Here is a 16,565-nt window from a genome sequence, read left to right on the forward strand (position 1 = left end):
TTTCATTATTTGTTTGGAGACTGCTTTAAAATATAGATTATCAACAAAAAAAAATTTATTTTGTATAATAAGTTGCGATCAAATCAAAATAGTATGTTTAACTTATTTTTTTTTGTTATTGTTGGTTTGAGTTAGTTTGGTATGATACTTTAAGTTGATTAGGGTTGTCTAAGTTGATTAGGGTTGTCTAACATGTTTTCAACTAATGCAATAAATTATGCATATCAATTTGATGGTTTATTTTTATATAGACGACCGAGACGAATAATTACTAAAAATATTAAACTTATAATACATAAATAGTAATTATCATGTAGTATTTGAGAGGTCCTTAATACTTATTAATTGTTATTTTAATTTGTAATTTTTACTTTGCCTATTGTAAGCTTGTGCATAATGTTATAACTTTTTTTTTCTTCTTAAATAAAAATTATTGTATTACTATACACATGATTTTTAAAGTATTATTGTATTTATGTTAATGATGGTGAAAAGATCTTAATAATTAAAATAAATAGTTTGATATTTTTTTTAATTATACTTTTAATAGTAAAAGTTGTTGATTATAGCACCCACCATAAATTCGATATTATCTAAGGTTGTTCTGTTTTGTTGTGACCATGGTGTTGGCTTTGTTATCCTCTATGTTCGAATGTATAGTTATCGTTTCATTTTAATCATTAAAAAGAAATGGTCTAGGGTCATATTCATCACATCAATAATTTTATAAGCCTTACAATAATGATGATAATAATAATAATAAAAGAAAAACGTGGACAGGTGTCTTGAAATCCTTTGGAAAGAATTGTCCAAATTCAATAGGAAGAGTTGCACGTGGAGATAAAAGAGGTTACTTTATCTTCTGTTGTTGAAAATTGAAACAAAATAAAACCGTGGGGCAAAGGTAAGGGAGTGGCCAATCCCAGTAGGTACCATAAAAATAATTCAATTGTGTTATTTTGCTGTTGGTTGAATCGCTATGGCCCAAAAGTAAACGCCATCATTATGCTCATAAGTAGTAAAGTATTTATTCAATCCGTAGCATAAAAAACAATTTGTTGCATCACAATATTATTTACACTTTCTAACGAAATTTTAATATTTCATCCGGTTTAAAATTAGCTAATGTTTTTTAAATTCTACGTGTAGTAATTATTAAAAAGTAATATAAAAAATATAATTAAAATTACATTAAAAATTAAGAATTACATTCATTTTGAGACAATTTTTTTATATTAAAGTAACACTTATTATGAAATAATTTTTTTCTATACTATTATTCAATGATTAGTGTATACTTAATTTCTAAAATATTAGTATACTTTGTATTGACAATAATGAAAAAGTCATCAATAATTAAGATCAACAGTTTAATAAAAAAATAGTTATCTATTTATTCTAATTATTATAATCTTTAACATGTGTGTAAATATTTTAAATAAAATTTAATGTAAGACGAGTATGTTTTACAAATGCTAAGAATGACCTAACAATATCTTTAAGAATTAAATATAAAAAAAATTGATTAAAAACTTATATAAAAAATTATATTCTTATTTTTTTAAAATTTTAAATATTATTTTCAATAGAAAACATTTATTTTTAATGTTAGATTCTTTAACAATTATTTAATAAAAAAATAATTATTATTAATCTAATGATATGGATAACTCAGGTTTATAAAAGGTTATAATTTAAGCTTTAATCCTATTTTTTTCTAAGGTCATTTATGGGATGGATAGTTGGAAACAGGAATGGCAAGTTAGTAGCCCTCTTATAACCTATGTTTGTATCTGCTTTTGAAGTTAATGTCAAATAGCATTTGTGGTATTTTACATTGTACAGTTCAAGTTAGTTAATTATTTATGTTAAACAGGTCAAATGTATTTACAGTTTAGTTCCTATATATATTAGGTATTTTGCTTTTAATCTCTACATACAAAAAAATCCTTATTGATAAATGATATTTTTAAAATTAACCAATATTGGACCCGTCTATTATGGAATTTAAAAAAAATTTGATTTATAAATTTCATAATTTAGATATTATTTTTTAGATATTTTTAGATAATAAAAAAGTTATTTTATATTTATTTAATACAGTGAAAATAATCTTTCTGTTTAAAAAATTCATTTATAAAAAATAGTTTTTTTTTAAGTATTACTAAAATTACCTTCTCAAAAAACCAATTTTTAGGGAATTTTATATTTTAAAATTTAACAGATAGATGCAATCAAGGAAACCTTGAGAACTGACTATTTTTTGTTAAGTAATTATAAAAAAAAATAAAAAAAAAATGAAGTTATGCAAACATTGAAAATTAAACTTACGTTAACAGATAGATTTTTTTTACATTTATGATAGTTAAACTCTATTTCTTTTAAAAATCAAAATATTTTATCCGTCTCAAAATAAGTATTATTTTAATTAAAAAAATTATCTTAAAATTAATATCACTTTTAATTTTTAATATAATTTTTTTATTTATAATATTCTCCAATTATTATTAGGTACACATGCAATTTTTAAAATATTATAATAATTTACTTTAGTGATTGTGAAAAATTCATCAATAAATAAGATAAATAATTTAATAAAATGATTTTTTTTAATTATTATATTTTTTAATATATGTACAAGAATCTTAAATAATACTGACTGTAAAAAAAAAATATTTTAAAAAACACTAAATATTATGGTTTTTATCCCAACAAAATATCGTAAATATTTTTATTGTATCATGTTTTACCCCTCATGACTCACCATTTATGAATACATCATTCAAAACCACGTTTGTAAAAAAAGACTATTATATAATGTTATATAAGATATAAGATATAAGATTTGTCGTTTACATAACATCATTTAATCTAAATTAAATAATTTACTAATCTTTAACTAAATTTCAGTTTTCATCTATAATCTCCGCGTGAACTCCGCGTTTTCAGAAAGTAGAAGCTATACAATAAACTATATTTATGCTCGAATCAATGATAACTACGTGGTAGATAAGAAGTGTACAAAAATATACAAACCAAATGGCATCACTTGTGCTTGTCAAACAAAAATATATAAAAATGGCATCCCTTCTCACTAATACGATCAAATTACAGATTCTCAAGCAATTTAATAGATTAAACATATCAACATTTCAATTATATTGCAATTTTTTAGAAAAAGCTATTTGCAACTACTAAAAAAACTTTTGATGTAACTAACCCCAATCCCCTTCAAGTTTTGATCAAATGTTTGACCGCCACAACATCACCTCACCTGGCACACGAGCCAAAATAAAAACAATATGATGCTAATTCAGATGAGATCAACCATATGTTTTTATTTATTTAATTAAAAAAATATATGAAAAGAAAACGTATCAAAATTTGGCATAAATAGGGTAGTTGATTGAAGATACCCTTCTACTTCTCTACCTTATCACAAGAAACGAATGATTCACATTCTCTAAACACTTAACACAACACAACACCCCCTCTTCTATATTATACACCCCCTCTATCTTCTTCTACTCTACCACTAGATAACACATACAAACTCACTCCATTTTCAGCTTAATTGTGAATTTTTTTTCTTCTTGATTTCTTCGAATTGTGCTAAAACAAAAAATAAAGTACTTCTTTCTTCTTTTTTATTTTTTATTTTTGTAGTAAGTAGTACTATACAGTATGGCTTCAGATGAAGACTTTGAAGATATTATAGATGATGGATTTGATCATAATCATAATCCTAATCCTAATCATCATCTTCAACATCACCAAAACTTGTCAAGACTTTCAGTTTGTACAAGCAGCACTTTATGTGATGATATTGATAATCTAACTTCCATGTGTATCTCACACTTGTCCATTGAAAGTATGGAAGGTGAAGATGCAGATGCTGAATTCTCAGATGGAAAAGACTTATTATTACAAACAGGGTTATCCTCTGCTTCTGAAAATGACTCCGGTAGTTGTTATTCGTTACCGGCGACACCACCACGACGAAGGAACAGGACTCAAATATCGCCGATTGTAGTGAAAGAGTATGCAAGTGAGAATGAAGCAAAAAAGGAAACAAAAAAGAGCAATGATTTGGGGAGGAGGAGGAGAAGAAGGAGTACTAGAAGTGTGTTTGAGTTTGAAAGAGGAAATAGTTTGGAGAATATATGGGATCAAAAGAAGATGAAGAAGAAGAAAGAGGAAGAGCATGGAGTGAATAGTGGGGAGAGTGATCAGAGTGGTGGAACAGGTGTAATGGTGATAACTAGACCTAAAGGTGGGAATAGAAGTTTGTGTATGGATTTGGAAGAAGTTAAAGCTTGTAGAGATCTTGGATTTGAGTTGGAACATGAGAGAATTTCTGCAGTTTCTTTTTCTAATTCAACAATTGATACTAGTAGTGGTGGTAATTCGCCTATCGCCAATTGGCGTATCTCTGGTCCCGGTAAGTTTCGCCGTGTAACAAATTTACATTTTTATTTTTTCATATTTTTACAATGACGAGAAATGTAGCAAAGTGTAGGATTGAAATCCTGTGCATTATAGAATGGAAATGAATGATCTAATAAAATAAAAATGAATGTGATATAGGGGATGATCCAAGAGATGTGAAGGCAAGACTGAAAGTTTGGGCACAGGCGGTAGCAATAGCATCTGCCTCCAAATACGGCTCATGACACCTAATTTTTGTTGTTAGCTAATACCTACTTCCTTATTTTCGCGAATCAGACACTGTACATTATTATACTTATCTATAACTTTTTCTTTACACTATACACTCAATTATTTTGTATATTTAGAGCTTTTGTCATAAAATTTCCCCCGAGAGTGTTGGATTTTGTTGTCACTTTTCCTCTGTACAGTATATGTGCTTTAATAAGATTAAAAAGTTGTGATACACAGGAACAAGAGAAAAGTAATGTGAATGGCCAATGAAAGTTTATGGTAGAAATGTTAAGAAGGCCAAAGAACAACCTGAAGTAAATATTAATGGGATGGGAACATGCGGAAGTTCGGATACTGAGTTTTTTGTTTTTAACCATTCGATTTTTTAGAAGGAGTTTAAGTCTAATAAAAATTATTCTATTCATGATTAAATATCTATAGTCGGTTACTAAATAATGTTGATGATTATTCAATTTATCCGTTTTAGTGGTGATGACTTAGTTTTATTATTATTTTTAATCTATAATAAAGTCAATCCATTTAGACAATATTAGTTTTAAATAAAACTTTATGGACTATTGTTTTGAAAATAGTGAAATTTTATGATTGTTATTAAAAAAACCTTTATATTTTTGTGGTCTAAAATCCTTGTGGCCTTTGAAGTGATCTTGCCAAAATCATCTTTATAAATATTGAAATTAATTTTAAAATGATTCGATATTATGTCATTTAGGTGTTTAAAGATTAACATCATTTTTATTAAACGAAATTAATCTTAATAATATGTCAAAATATTTTATGGAATATGTGAGTACTGTAATAAAAACTAAGAATTACAAAAAAGTAAAATGAAAAATTTAAGACTATTTTAGTTCAGTTTAACTTTCGTGAGGCAAAAGGATTAAATGTAGGAGTATTTAAAAACTTTCCAACTCCTTGTTTATATAAACAACTTATAATATAAACTTTTAATTTTTGTATAAATTATTTTTACAGCACATAGTAAAATAAAATAAAACTGCTTTTAAACTATTTTCATATGTTAATATTCATGATAATTTACAAAAATTAACAGAAAATAATTTATAAAATGTTTCTAAAAATTCTTTCAAACAATAATTATATCAATAAATAATTAAATAAATTAATACAAATATATTAAGTTATCATATGGCATACCTATCGACCACAAGTTAAACTCGTAACTAAGCATGAACACGTCGAAGTTGTCAACTTGAATTGCTACAAGCTACTTGAACATGTGTCAAAATTTGACACATATGTCCAAAAAGCTATAGGCAGAGAAATGAACTTATGCTATGGCGGGTCATTAACTTGATGTTAACATTAATCTGAGAGCGATCTACAGTTATGGAAATAGCATAACCAAAGTGCTGACTTTTCGTCAAAAATTGTGTTGGTCAAAGGATAATTATAGGTTACTCTAGTTGCTAACAATTTAACTCAAATCTTACAAGGATCCTAACTTCTAATGACAGAACCTCGTTCGTTTGTATGTAATATGTAAATACCTAAATTGTTTATCCATTGTTGACTGTCCTAACTCTTCTTTACTAACTTCATAACATAAATATTTTTCCAATTTTAAATTTATGTGCAACATACAAAATGGATAAAAAAATTTAATTAATAAATAAATAATTGATTTTTATTCTTAAAAAGAATAATGTATTTTTTTTTTTGCCAACAAATAAAAAGAATAATGTATAGTTGTTGCCAATTTTAATCAATATTCATCCTGGACCATCATTTGAAAGAGTTGTGATTAGTTGATTCTTAGATGGGTTAGTGTGTGTACTAACCTGAGCTGAATAAGCCCACCTCACTGAATTCTATCTATTTTAAGGCCAACCTTATCCCAAGTCACTTCAACCTGGTTGCAATAACTCATGTACTCTTATGTATCGGATTCGAATTCGAGAATAACATTCAAGACATTTTGTCAGTTCAACTAGAATTTAAGTACAATCACTCATATACTCTATCGGTCTCTTATTATAACATCCACTTTTTAGATTTCTGTGTTCGTCAATTTAAAGTCGTTTTCAAAGTTTCAAATACATTACTAATTTCTTTATAAAAATGCCTTAATTCAATTTATTATTAAAAAATGTAATTCTTTCCCCTTTTATGATTTAAATAATTGTAAGAGTAATTATAGAAAGAAAAAAAAACATATTTTTGGCAAATATAATGCTACAATTTTTTTTAATACTCGTGAATTTTGTAAACAAATCTAATAAAAGGACTGTTAGAGTTTTTGGTTTAAGCATATTCGGAAAACATTTTCGCCCCTTAAACTTGCTCTTACATATAGTATTCATTACTCCCGTTTGTTCTCCTAAGTAAGTCCTAATGGTTTCATTGACTTAAGTATCTGAATCACTGAGATTATTTCCACTAGTGTCACAAGACAACTTTCTTTTTCTTGCTTTTCCTTGAATCTTATGATTTGAAGCACACGTGCTTAGATCCAGCTGCATTGTGCATAATTACACGACGGTGCTATATATTATATATAGCACCATCGTGTAATTCAAATTCCTGTTTTTTAACTCCTTTACATCTAACCATGCCACTAAAAGTTATAGGTTTCTTAACAGGCACAGTGAATTAGGAGCATGTAATTGGCAATAAAGCACTTAGTACAAATAAGCCAGCAATAAAAGTCAACCTTGTGGAGTGGGAATATATCATAGTGGTAGTTGTATCACTGTCATCACTGCAAAGGAGGAATATAAGAATTTCAGTTCCACAATGGAATTGAGAAGATGGAAATCAAAAGGGTAAGGTAAAAGTTAACCTTGTGGACTGAGAGTCCACTATGGTAGATCTACCAACACTGCAAATCATGAAAATATGAATCTCAGTTTCACAGAGGAATTGGAGAAAAGAAAAAAGGTGCAATTTTTGGTATACTTAAAAATGAGATGAAATAGGAAGGCAATTGTTCTTCCTCTTGGTTGGAAAGTTTCGGCGAAGCTTCATGTTGTTAGCGAGTTTTCACCAAATTACGTTTGACAGGAAACAAAATTGTGTTTGGCATGAAATGAAATCGCTTCTCACTAAATTATGTTTGACAGGAGACAAAAATTGCATTTGAAGGACACAAAACCAGTTTCAATACAATCCACAACATGAAAACCAAATTAACCAATCACACTAACTGTCTAACTATCTAGTGTTTTTTGAGTTCTATCCGAATCACCTACGTGGTGTTGGAAAAGCTTAACAAGCAGTGGACTACTCTGGGCTTCCAGCCGGAATGTTAGGTTGGTGTTCATGTCTAAGGGATTATCCTACAATCGGGGCCGCAAGACGTGGAATTTGTGGTGATTGCAAAAATTAGAATTGGATAAAAATATAATGTCTTCAAATATAAAAAGGTAAGAGCAGAAGTACAAGCGCAATTGTTAATTTTGGATTTTCAATCCAACTTTTTTATTAATGTAATCTATAATTGAATATGATATATCTTTTGAATTGCAACCTTAGTCAAGAATAAGTTTTCTATAACAATAAATAATGTAAAATGCACAAATGGCAATCACAATGACTTTGACTCACTTGGAGTCCAGATTGTGGCAGGAGTTGTCACAGGGGTAAGCACAGTCAATAGCTTTGATAGCTTGACGATCGAAAAACCAGTTTCCGACGGCACGTGCAACTGGCTGCATGATAAAATATATTGGCTTATAAGATGATTATTGTGAGAACAATAAATAGTACCAAAGGAATTTATGCATACCATTTTGTTAATAACCGGAGAGTCATCAGCAAACCATGTATCTTGTCTCTCGGATTGGCAATGAGCAAAACAAGAATTTATGAATAATCCGGATTGAGATGTCGTTGAGAATCCTTTCACGTCGTTTAGCATTTGATTTCTGAAGTCTGATTAAAAGAAGAGATATATTACAAGGATATCAGATAATTAATTATAGATATACATCAATTGCTATGCATAGCTTACACATTAGTGGAGACCGGCAAAATTACCTTGAAGGAACTGAATTTGAGATGAGTTACACTTGGCATGATTTGATTTACATTCACTCCATGATCCATGAGGATCTGCTGAATGTGGGGCTAAACTTTCATGGACCTAAAGAAAACAATTTAAAGGGATTTTGTCTATATCGTTTTTAGACATGAAATCACTAATATTTTGAAACTCCAGTATACTCAATGACGGTTGTGTTCAATTTTGAAACTCCAAATATACTCAATGATGGTTGTATTCAATTTAGACCCCTAAGCCAAGACTTTTATTGGGGGTTAAGTGTTGATAAAATACCAAATTATATTAATATTTTGGCACAAAATAAAAAGGAGACAGCGAGGTTCGATGGCTACAAGAACCATTTGAAATTAAGGGAAATCTTTGATGAAAAAATTTGGTTAAACTAGACGCCATGTCATCCATATGATAGAACTTTGAGGACAAATAAACACAAGTTAGTACGCATGTAATCATGCACATCATTAACAGAACACTACAAGAAAATGAGTATTTATAAATATTACCTGCCATGCATCATATGCAGCATTTAGCAGAAACAATGGAGTCTCAACATGATCAATCAAGTTTTGAGGAAAGAAGCACTGAAATAAAATAATTTATATGTTCAAAATTTGCATGTCTACAATTTCAAGCTATGAATAGAATGACATCTAGAATCAGAAAATTACCGAAGTTGGGTCCAGGTGGTTGAGACAACTTTTTGGCAGGTTTTTTTGCACTTCCTACAATTTCAAAGACATCAAGGACATTACATATTTATAAAAGTTTTCCAACCCTTATATCAGATAAATAAAACCACTAACAGAAGATTAATTTCAAGATTCTACAATCTTTTACTACACAAAATATATTACCTGTAAGGTAACTACACCTCCAAACATATTTCTCAATGTGTGTCCCCCAGATACATCAGTTCTACATGATTGAACAGATAATCAATTATATCTAAGTTTCCAAGCAATAGTGCAGGTTAGAGTTCATATGAAACAAAATATATATTACTTACGCGTCAAGAAAAAACCCTGCATCACTCAAACATTTGACTTTGGTAGATTTTGGCAACAAGCTCCGGAACTCATCGCAATGTAGTATAGATGCCAGACCACCCGCAGAGCATCCAGACAATAGAGCCTGATTTACATATTTTTTCATTAGCATCCATGGACTTTGAAGATCGAATAACAAATTACAATATTCTGATATACAAAACCTGGTTGGCGTTCTGCATTCCCTTGGACAATAATTCCTCCATTGCAGCTAGCCATATTTTTTGTCCTCTAAATTGAAGCTGTGCAGCCTGAAAGAGGTATGAAATATGAATTCACATATCAATAGCAATCATAAATTTAGAAACAGAATTACAGGATATAAGAAGAACTTGTTCATTAGAAAAGAGATTTCCTCCATCCCAGCAAAGATTCATAAAAACAAATAGATATCTTTATTTCATATTTTCAACACTTTTAGACGACAACATAGTTTCTATTGAAATAAAAGGAAAAGGAAAGTGCCGTCATACTCTCACCGACCTCATTTTGACTGTCTCCACTGAAAGATGCGCCATCACAGTACCGCACTTTGACTCGATTCCAGTTAAAGAAATCTGTGCACAAAAATGACCACACAGAAGACACATATTTGAGTAAACATATGATCTTACAATCTCCAGAAATACCGAGCTATATTTGATGTAAATGTATGCATGTGAAGGGTAAAAAGAAAAAACCAGGATTTTCTTCAGCTTTATTGCTCAATAACCCTGTGAATGGTAGTTTCTTTTCCATATATTTAGAGGAACCGCGGCGAGTAGTTTTTCTAAAGACACAACTTTTGATGGTGTTACACCATCCTCCTCCCTACAGCAAAGTTTTCAAACAGGTTTACATAACAGCATTGCTACAAAACATTATAGTTTCATAAAGTCTTCAAAATTTATTATACTGTCAAACCATTAAATTATTGGTACTTATCCTTAAAATAATTGAACATTGTTTTACATACCTCCAATTGAATGAGCCAACTATTTGCACCCGATCCAGATCCATGATGCAAGTGGTAACCAGGTAACGTTCCATCCAAACATACTGCCATTATTGGACAAAAATTTAAAGCTTAGTAATCCATTTGACACACAACCTTTACATAAAAATAGGCTCTACCATCAATGATGAAGATTGAACACATGAAGTAACCTAAACTAAGTGCACACACTATATGTTATCCATCCTATTAAATTTAAACATATGCATGTAGTGCCGTTCCTAGCAACTAAACTGAAAAAAAAAAATTGCAAAAAATAAAATAAAATTTCCAGTGAATGGTTTCTTGCATTAGTGTGTGTTTGGTTCACTTCACAAAAATTGATTTTGAATGAATTGATTTTGCTTAAAAGTTACTTGAACATAAAACAATTTTCGTTTGGAGACATCATATATGAGTGTAAAAGTGAATGGAATAATAAATCTGAAGGAAAAAAACTATTGTAGAGACAAGCTTAAAATTCTATCTTGGAGCAAATTTAGAGACAAAATCAATTCTACTGGAACAAGTCGAAACATGTCAAAATCAATTTCAAACATTAAGAATAAATTTTGTCTCTTGGAAAAGTGAAACCAAAGACACAGTTAGTAAGTAAGTGATAGCATGAAAGGTGAACAACCCCTGTGTTTTGAGTTCACCCATTAAAATATGCAATGCATTATAATTAGTTAATATAATAATAAAGCTATGTTATTTTTAGTGGCATGAGAAAAGGTAAAGCAAGTTTGCAAATAATAATAAGAGAAAGCAGAGAGAGAGAGAGAGAGAGAGAGAGAAAGAGACCTGCTCCTTTAGAAGAAGCTCCTTGGATAAGAGTGAGGGGAACCATGAGAGGTTGAGTTTGAGGAGAGGTGGAAGCTGGAACGACATCGTTTTCCAAGATATACAGAGGAGAGAGATTGTGTGTCTGAGTCTCAGATCTAGCTGAGATAATAACGAAGGCAAGTTGTGTTAGGAGAAGAATCACCTTCATTCTCATTTCTAAGTTCTAACTTCTAAGTTCTAAGTTCTAAGTTCCAACTACACTCACTAACTCTGTGTTATTTTATATGTAGAAAGTGTGGATGGATCTTTGTTTGTTTGTTCGTTTCATATTTCCTTTACTAAATAGGAGTAATGAATAATCATGGATGGACACTATGAATCTAAAATTAAACTCGCTTTATTGCTTCTCCGAGAGATAACCAAATCAGACAGACACTATTAGCCACGCATGTGTCAGATTAAAAACATTCACTTCTCATGTCGCTCGTTTTGTGTTTTCCGTTATTTATTTATGCATTTTTTACTTCTCTTTTTCTAATTACAAATAACAAAATACTCATAACTTTCTTAACTATATATCATTATAATTTGTGTATTTAATCTCTTAAAATTTAATATTTTTAAATAATACATCACTTTTATTTCTTTTTTTTTTAACATGACCCAAATAAATAACCGTATACTATTTAAGAAACAAAAATTAACCTCAAATATTATAACATCTTATAAATTAATAAATCTATTTATTTTTATTTTCTAAAATTTACTCTTTATTAAATTAATAAATCTATTTATTTTTAAATTAATATGTGATATTAAATTCTTGTTTAACTTTGATATATGAAAAGACGAATTATATATTCAGATAGTTCGATTCAAATATGAAACGTCACTGTTTGTTTTGGAATTAATAATAACAGTAATAATATTAAAGAACTAATATTTCAAATATTATAAATAATAAGCAAAGTAATTTATTACATATTTACCATTTAATTGTTTTAACTATTTAAGAAATAATATATATTCTGCACATAAATGAAATCTTTTGCAACAATAATTTAAATTGAGTAATTATTTAAAGTTTTTAATATTAATTTTAAATAGTTTTTAATTGTAATAGATATTATACCAAAAAATAATTTATTTTTATGAAAAAACATTTTCTTTCAAATGTCTCCGTCTACGCTTTTCAAAATGTTACTAATTATAAATTTTATGTTTTTTTTCTTTGTATTGACAAATTGCTAAATTTTACTCAAAAAAAAGTGATAAGTTACTAAATCAAATTATTTTTAATTTCGGTGTATATATATATATATATATATATATGAAAGTAAATTATTATTTTATTCATTAAATCAACTATGTATAATATATCGCAGTCAAGTATCATTATAATAAAATTACCACTTTTATTCAATATATCTTATTATGATTCGATTTTATGAATCTGTTTGAATTGAATTTATTTTTTAAGAAAAGATTTAATAATTTATTTCCATTTATTGAATACATGTACCACACATATTGATATTAGAATACAAATTATGCAAAATCTTCAAATTTTATATATTATTATCTTAATTTTTATAATAATTGAAATATATTTATTTTAAATTTAAAATTTAATTTCTATTGATATTTGTAAATTTATATAAAACATTACCTAAAATATAATAATATTTTATCACAAAGATGCATGTCACCCCAAACATATATTATATTTTACATAAAGATGCATATCACCCGAAATATATTTTATGGTAGTTATAATTTTGGACATACTATATTTTGTAATTCTTTTTTAAGATATGTTAATAGTTAATTAAATATTTTATACATGACCAATCTTATGTTTTTTTAAGATATTTAAATAATTAATTAAATGTATTTACACATATGACCAATCTTGTGTTAGGAGTTTATCGTATGTTGCCTAAGATATTATTTTTTTGTTATATCCAAACCCTTTTGGTCTATTCAATATTTTCTATATTTATCCAAACCCTTTTTGTGATGTTTTAGTTTGGATGTTGGTGATCTTCTATGAGGACAAATTAATCGCATGAAAATTCAATAAGCATTTAAGGGAATAAGTGCAATATTTTTTCATTAAAGTTCAACATATATATTTTTATAACACATTCGAATGTCGCATACAATATTAAAACAAGTTCATGGAGTTCCTCAAAATATATTCAAGTATTTATATATTTAAACGTAAATATATTTTTGAATAATTATATATAAGTTAGATTCACTTTAGCATAAAAAAATAAAAGTAAAACATTGTTGACTAATACAATTCATACAAAATATATTTAAATATGGAATTGATTTATTCAATCTTTTTGATTTCATTGAAGTTGTTCTTCTAATAATATATTTGTTAAATAGTTATGTCTTTTTTTATTGTTAAAGTTATACATTTTATAATATTTCTTCATTTTGTACAATTTATATTAGTTTTGAAACATTCGATTTATAAATTTATGTATTTTTTCACGTTTTCAATATTATATGTTCATATTAATTATTTCAATATAAGCGTGCACTAAATAATATTGTGTTTTGTGATATATTATAATATTTATTCGTGAGTGATAGTTTGTTAAATCCAAAATATTGAAATAATTTATTCGTGTGTGCATTGAAATTGTTCAAATAATTATTTGACACGTTCAAGAAACTTCAAGAGTTGTTGAAAAAAATTATAAACAAAAAAAGTTTGTAAATGTTTAAGACATAGAAAGTTTCGAGTCAATAATTAAATAATTAATGTTTCGAGATATAGAAAGTTTAAGACATATAAAAGATACTAAGAACTCATTTCTTTGGACCGAATCAAAACTTTAAATATCAAGACAAAGTATACTAAATATATAAAATGTGGTTAAAGGAGATCTATATATTTAATTATATATTTAATGTCTTCAAATTTTAAATTAACATGTGATATTAGATTTTTGTTTAACTTTGATATATGAAAAGACGAATTATATATATTTAGATAGTTCTAATAATTCAAATATGAAATGTGCCTGTTTGCTTTGGGATTAATAATATCAGGAATAATATTAAAGAACTAATATTTCAAATATTATAAATAATAAGCCAAGTAATTTATTATATATTTACCATTTAATTGTTTTAACCATTTAAGAAATAATATATACTCTGCACATAAATGAAATCTTTTGCAACAATAATTTAAATTGAGTAATTATTTAAAGTTTTTAATATTAATTTTAAATAGTTTTTTAATTGTAATAAATATTATACCACAAAATAATTTATTTTTATGTTAAAAAACATTTTCTTTCAAATGTCTCCGTCTACGCTTTTCAAAATGTTATTAATTATAAATTTTATGTTTTTTTCTTTCCATTGACAAATTGCTAAATTGCTAAATTTTACCCAAAAAAAAATGATAAGTTACTAAATCTAATTATTTTTAATTTTGGTATATATATATATATATATATATATATAAAAGTAAATTGTTATTTTATTCATTAAAATATCTATGTATAATATACATACGTAATATTGACTAAGTGTATATCGCAGTCAAGTATCATTATAATAAAATTATCACTTTTATTCGATATATCTTATTATGATTTGATTTTATGAACTTGTTTGAATTGAATTTATTTTTTGAGAAAAAATTTAATAAGTTATTTTCATTTATTGAATACATGTACCACAAATATTGATATGAGAATACAAATTATGCAAAATCTTCAAATTTTATATATTATTATCTTAATTTTTATAATAATTGAAATATATTTATTTTAAATTTAAAATTTAATTTCTATTGATATTTGTAAATTTATATAAAACATTACCTAAAATATAATAATATTTTATCACAAAAATGCGTGTCACCCCAAACATATATTATGTTTTACACAAAGATGCATATCACCTGAAATATATTTTATAGTAGTTATAATTTTGGACATACTATATTTTGTAATTCTTTTTTAAGATATGTTAATAGTTAATTAAATGTCTTTACACATGACCAATCTTATGTTTTTTAAGATATCTAAATAATTAATTAAATGTGTTTATACATATGATCAATCTTGTGTTAGGAGTTTATCATATGTTGCGTAAGATATGAATTTTTTGTTATATCCAAACCCTTGTTGCGATGTTTTAGTTTGGATGTTGGTGATCTTCTATGAGATAGAAGACAAATTAATCGCATGAAAATTTAATAAGCATTTAAGGGAATAAGTGCAATATTTTCTCATTAAAGTTCAACATATACATTTTTATAACACATTCGAATGTCGCATACAATATTAAAACAAGTTTATGGAATTCCTCAAAACATATTCAAGTGTTTATTTATTTAAAGGTAAATATATTTTTTGAATAATTATATATAAGTTAGATACAATTTAGTATAAAAAAATAAAAGTAAAACATTATTGACTAATACAATTCATGTAAAATATATTTAAATATAGAATTTATTTATTCAACCTTTTTTATTTTATTGAAGTGGTTCTTCTAATAATATATTTGTTAAATAGTTATGTATTTTTTTTATTGTTAAAGTTATACATTTTATAATATTTCTTCATTTTGTATAATTTATATTAGTTTTGAAACATCCAATTTATAAATTTATGTAGTTTTTCACGTTTTCAATTTTATGTGTCCATCCTAATTATGTCAATCTAAGCGTGCGCTAAATAATATTATGTGATTTGTGATATATTATAATATTTATTTGTGAGTGATAGTTTGTTAAATCCAAAATATTGAAATAATTTATTCGTGTGCGTATTGGAATTGTTCAAATAATTATTTGACACAGTCAAGAAACTTCAAGAGTTGTTGATAAAAATTATAAACAAGAAAAGTTTGTGAATGTTTAAGACATAGAAAGTTTCGAGTCAATAATGAAATAGTTAGAAGTTCTTCATTTTCAAATATTTAATATTATTCATTTTTTTTTCAATTATCCTTTGTGTTTTTTTTATTATAAAAAGAAAAAATGTTATGGGAGACACATTCAATGTAGGGA

At 26.7% G+C, this 16,565-nt stretch overlaps 2 protein-coding genes across 4 annotated transcripts; one reads left to right on the forward strand and one right to left on the reverse strand.

The window, feature by feature from the left end:
- Positions 1-3,255: 3,255 nt before the first annotated feature.
- LOC101492067 (pectin acetylesterase 3) lies at positions 3,256-11,879 on the reverse strand. 3 transcript variants are annotated; one of them, XM_004494428.4, is made up of 14 exons: positions 11,531-11,879; positions 10,709-10,791; positions 10,434-10,563; positions 10,237-10,310; positions 9,918-10,004; positions 9,714-9,838; positions 9,562-9,622; positions 9,376-9,429; positions 9,211-9,288; positions 8,683-8,788; positions 8,432-8,577; positions 8,251-8,354; positions 7,487-7,525; positions 7,075-7,405 (listed from the first exon to the last, which is right to left on the reverse strand). In XM_004494428.4, the coding sequence occupies exons 1-14, from the start codon at positions 11,724-11,726 to the stop codon at positions 7,297-7,299; spliced, it is 1,392 nt and encodes a 463-aa protein (XP_004494485.1). In that variant the 5' UTR covers positions 11,727-11,879; the 3' UTR covers positions 7,075-7,296. The 3 variants fall into 3 exon arrangements, with proteins under 3 accessions (XP_004494487.1, XP_004494485.1, XP_004494486.1); XM_004494430.4 differs by lacking the exons at positions 7,075-7,405; positions 7,487-7,525 and adding an exon at positions 3,256-3,274; XM_004494429.4 differs by lacking the exon at positions 7,487-7,525.
- Positions 3,396-4,843, forward strand: LOC101492848 (uncharacterized). Its single transcript, XM_004494431.4, has 2 exons — positions 3,396-4,441; positions 4,588-4,843. Exons 1-2 carry the CDS (start codon positions 3,685-3,687, stop codon positions 4,671-4,673), a joined length of 843 nt encoding a protein of 280 aa, XP_004494488.1. The 5' UTR covers positions 3,396-3,684; the 3' UTR covers positions 4,674-4,843.
- Positions 11,880-16,565: the final 4,686 nt, after the last annotated feature.

The sequence above is a fragment of the Cicer arietinum genome, chromosome 3, assembly GCF_000331145.2.
Source record: "Cicer arietinum cultivar CDC Frontier isolate Library 1 chromosome 3, Cicar.CDCFrontier_v2.0, whole genome shotgun sequence".
NCBI classification, from domain to species: Eukaryota; Viridiplantae; Streptophyta; class Magnoliopsida; order Fabales; family Fabaceae; genus Cicer; species Cicer arietinum.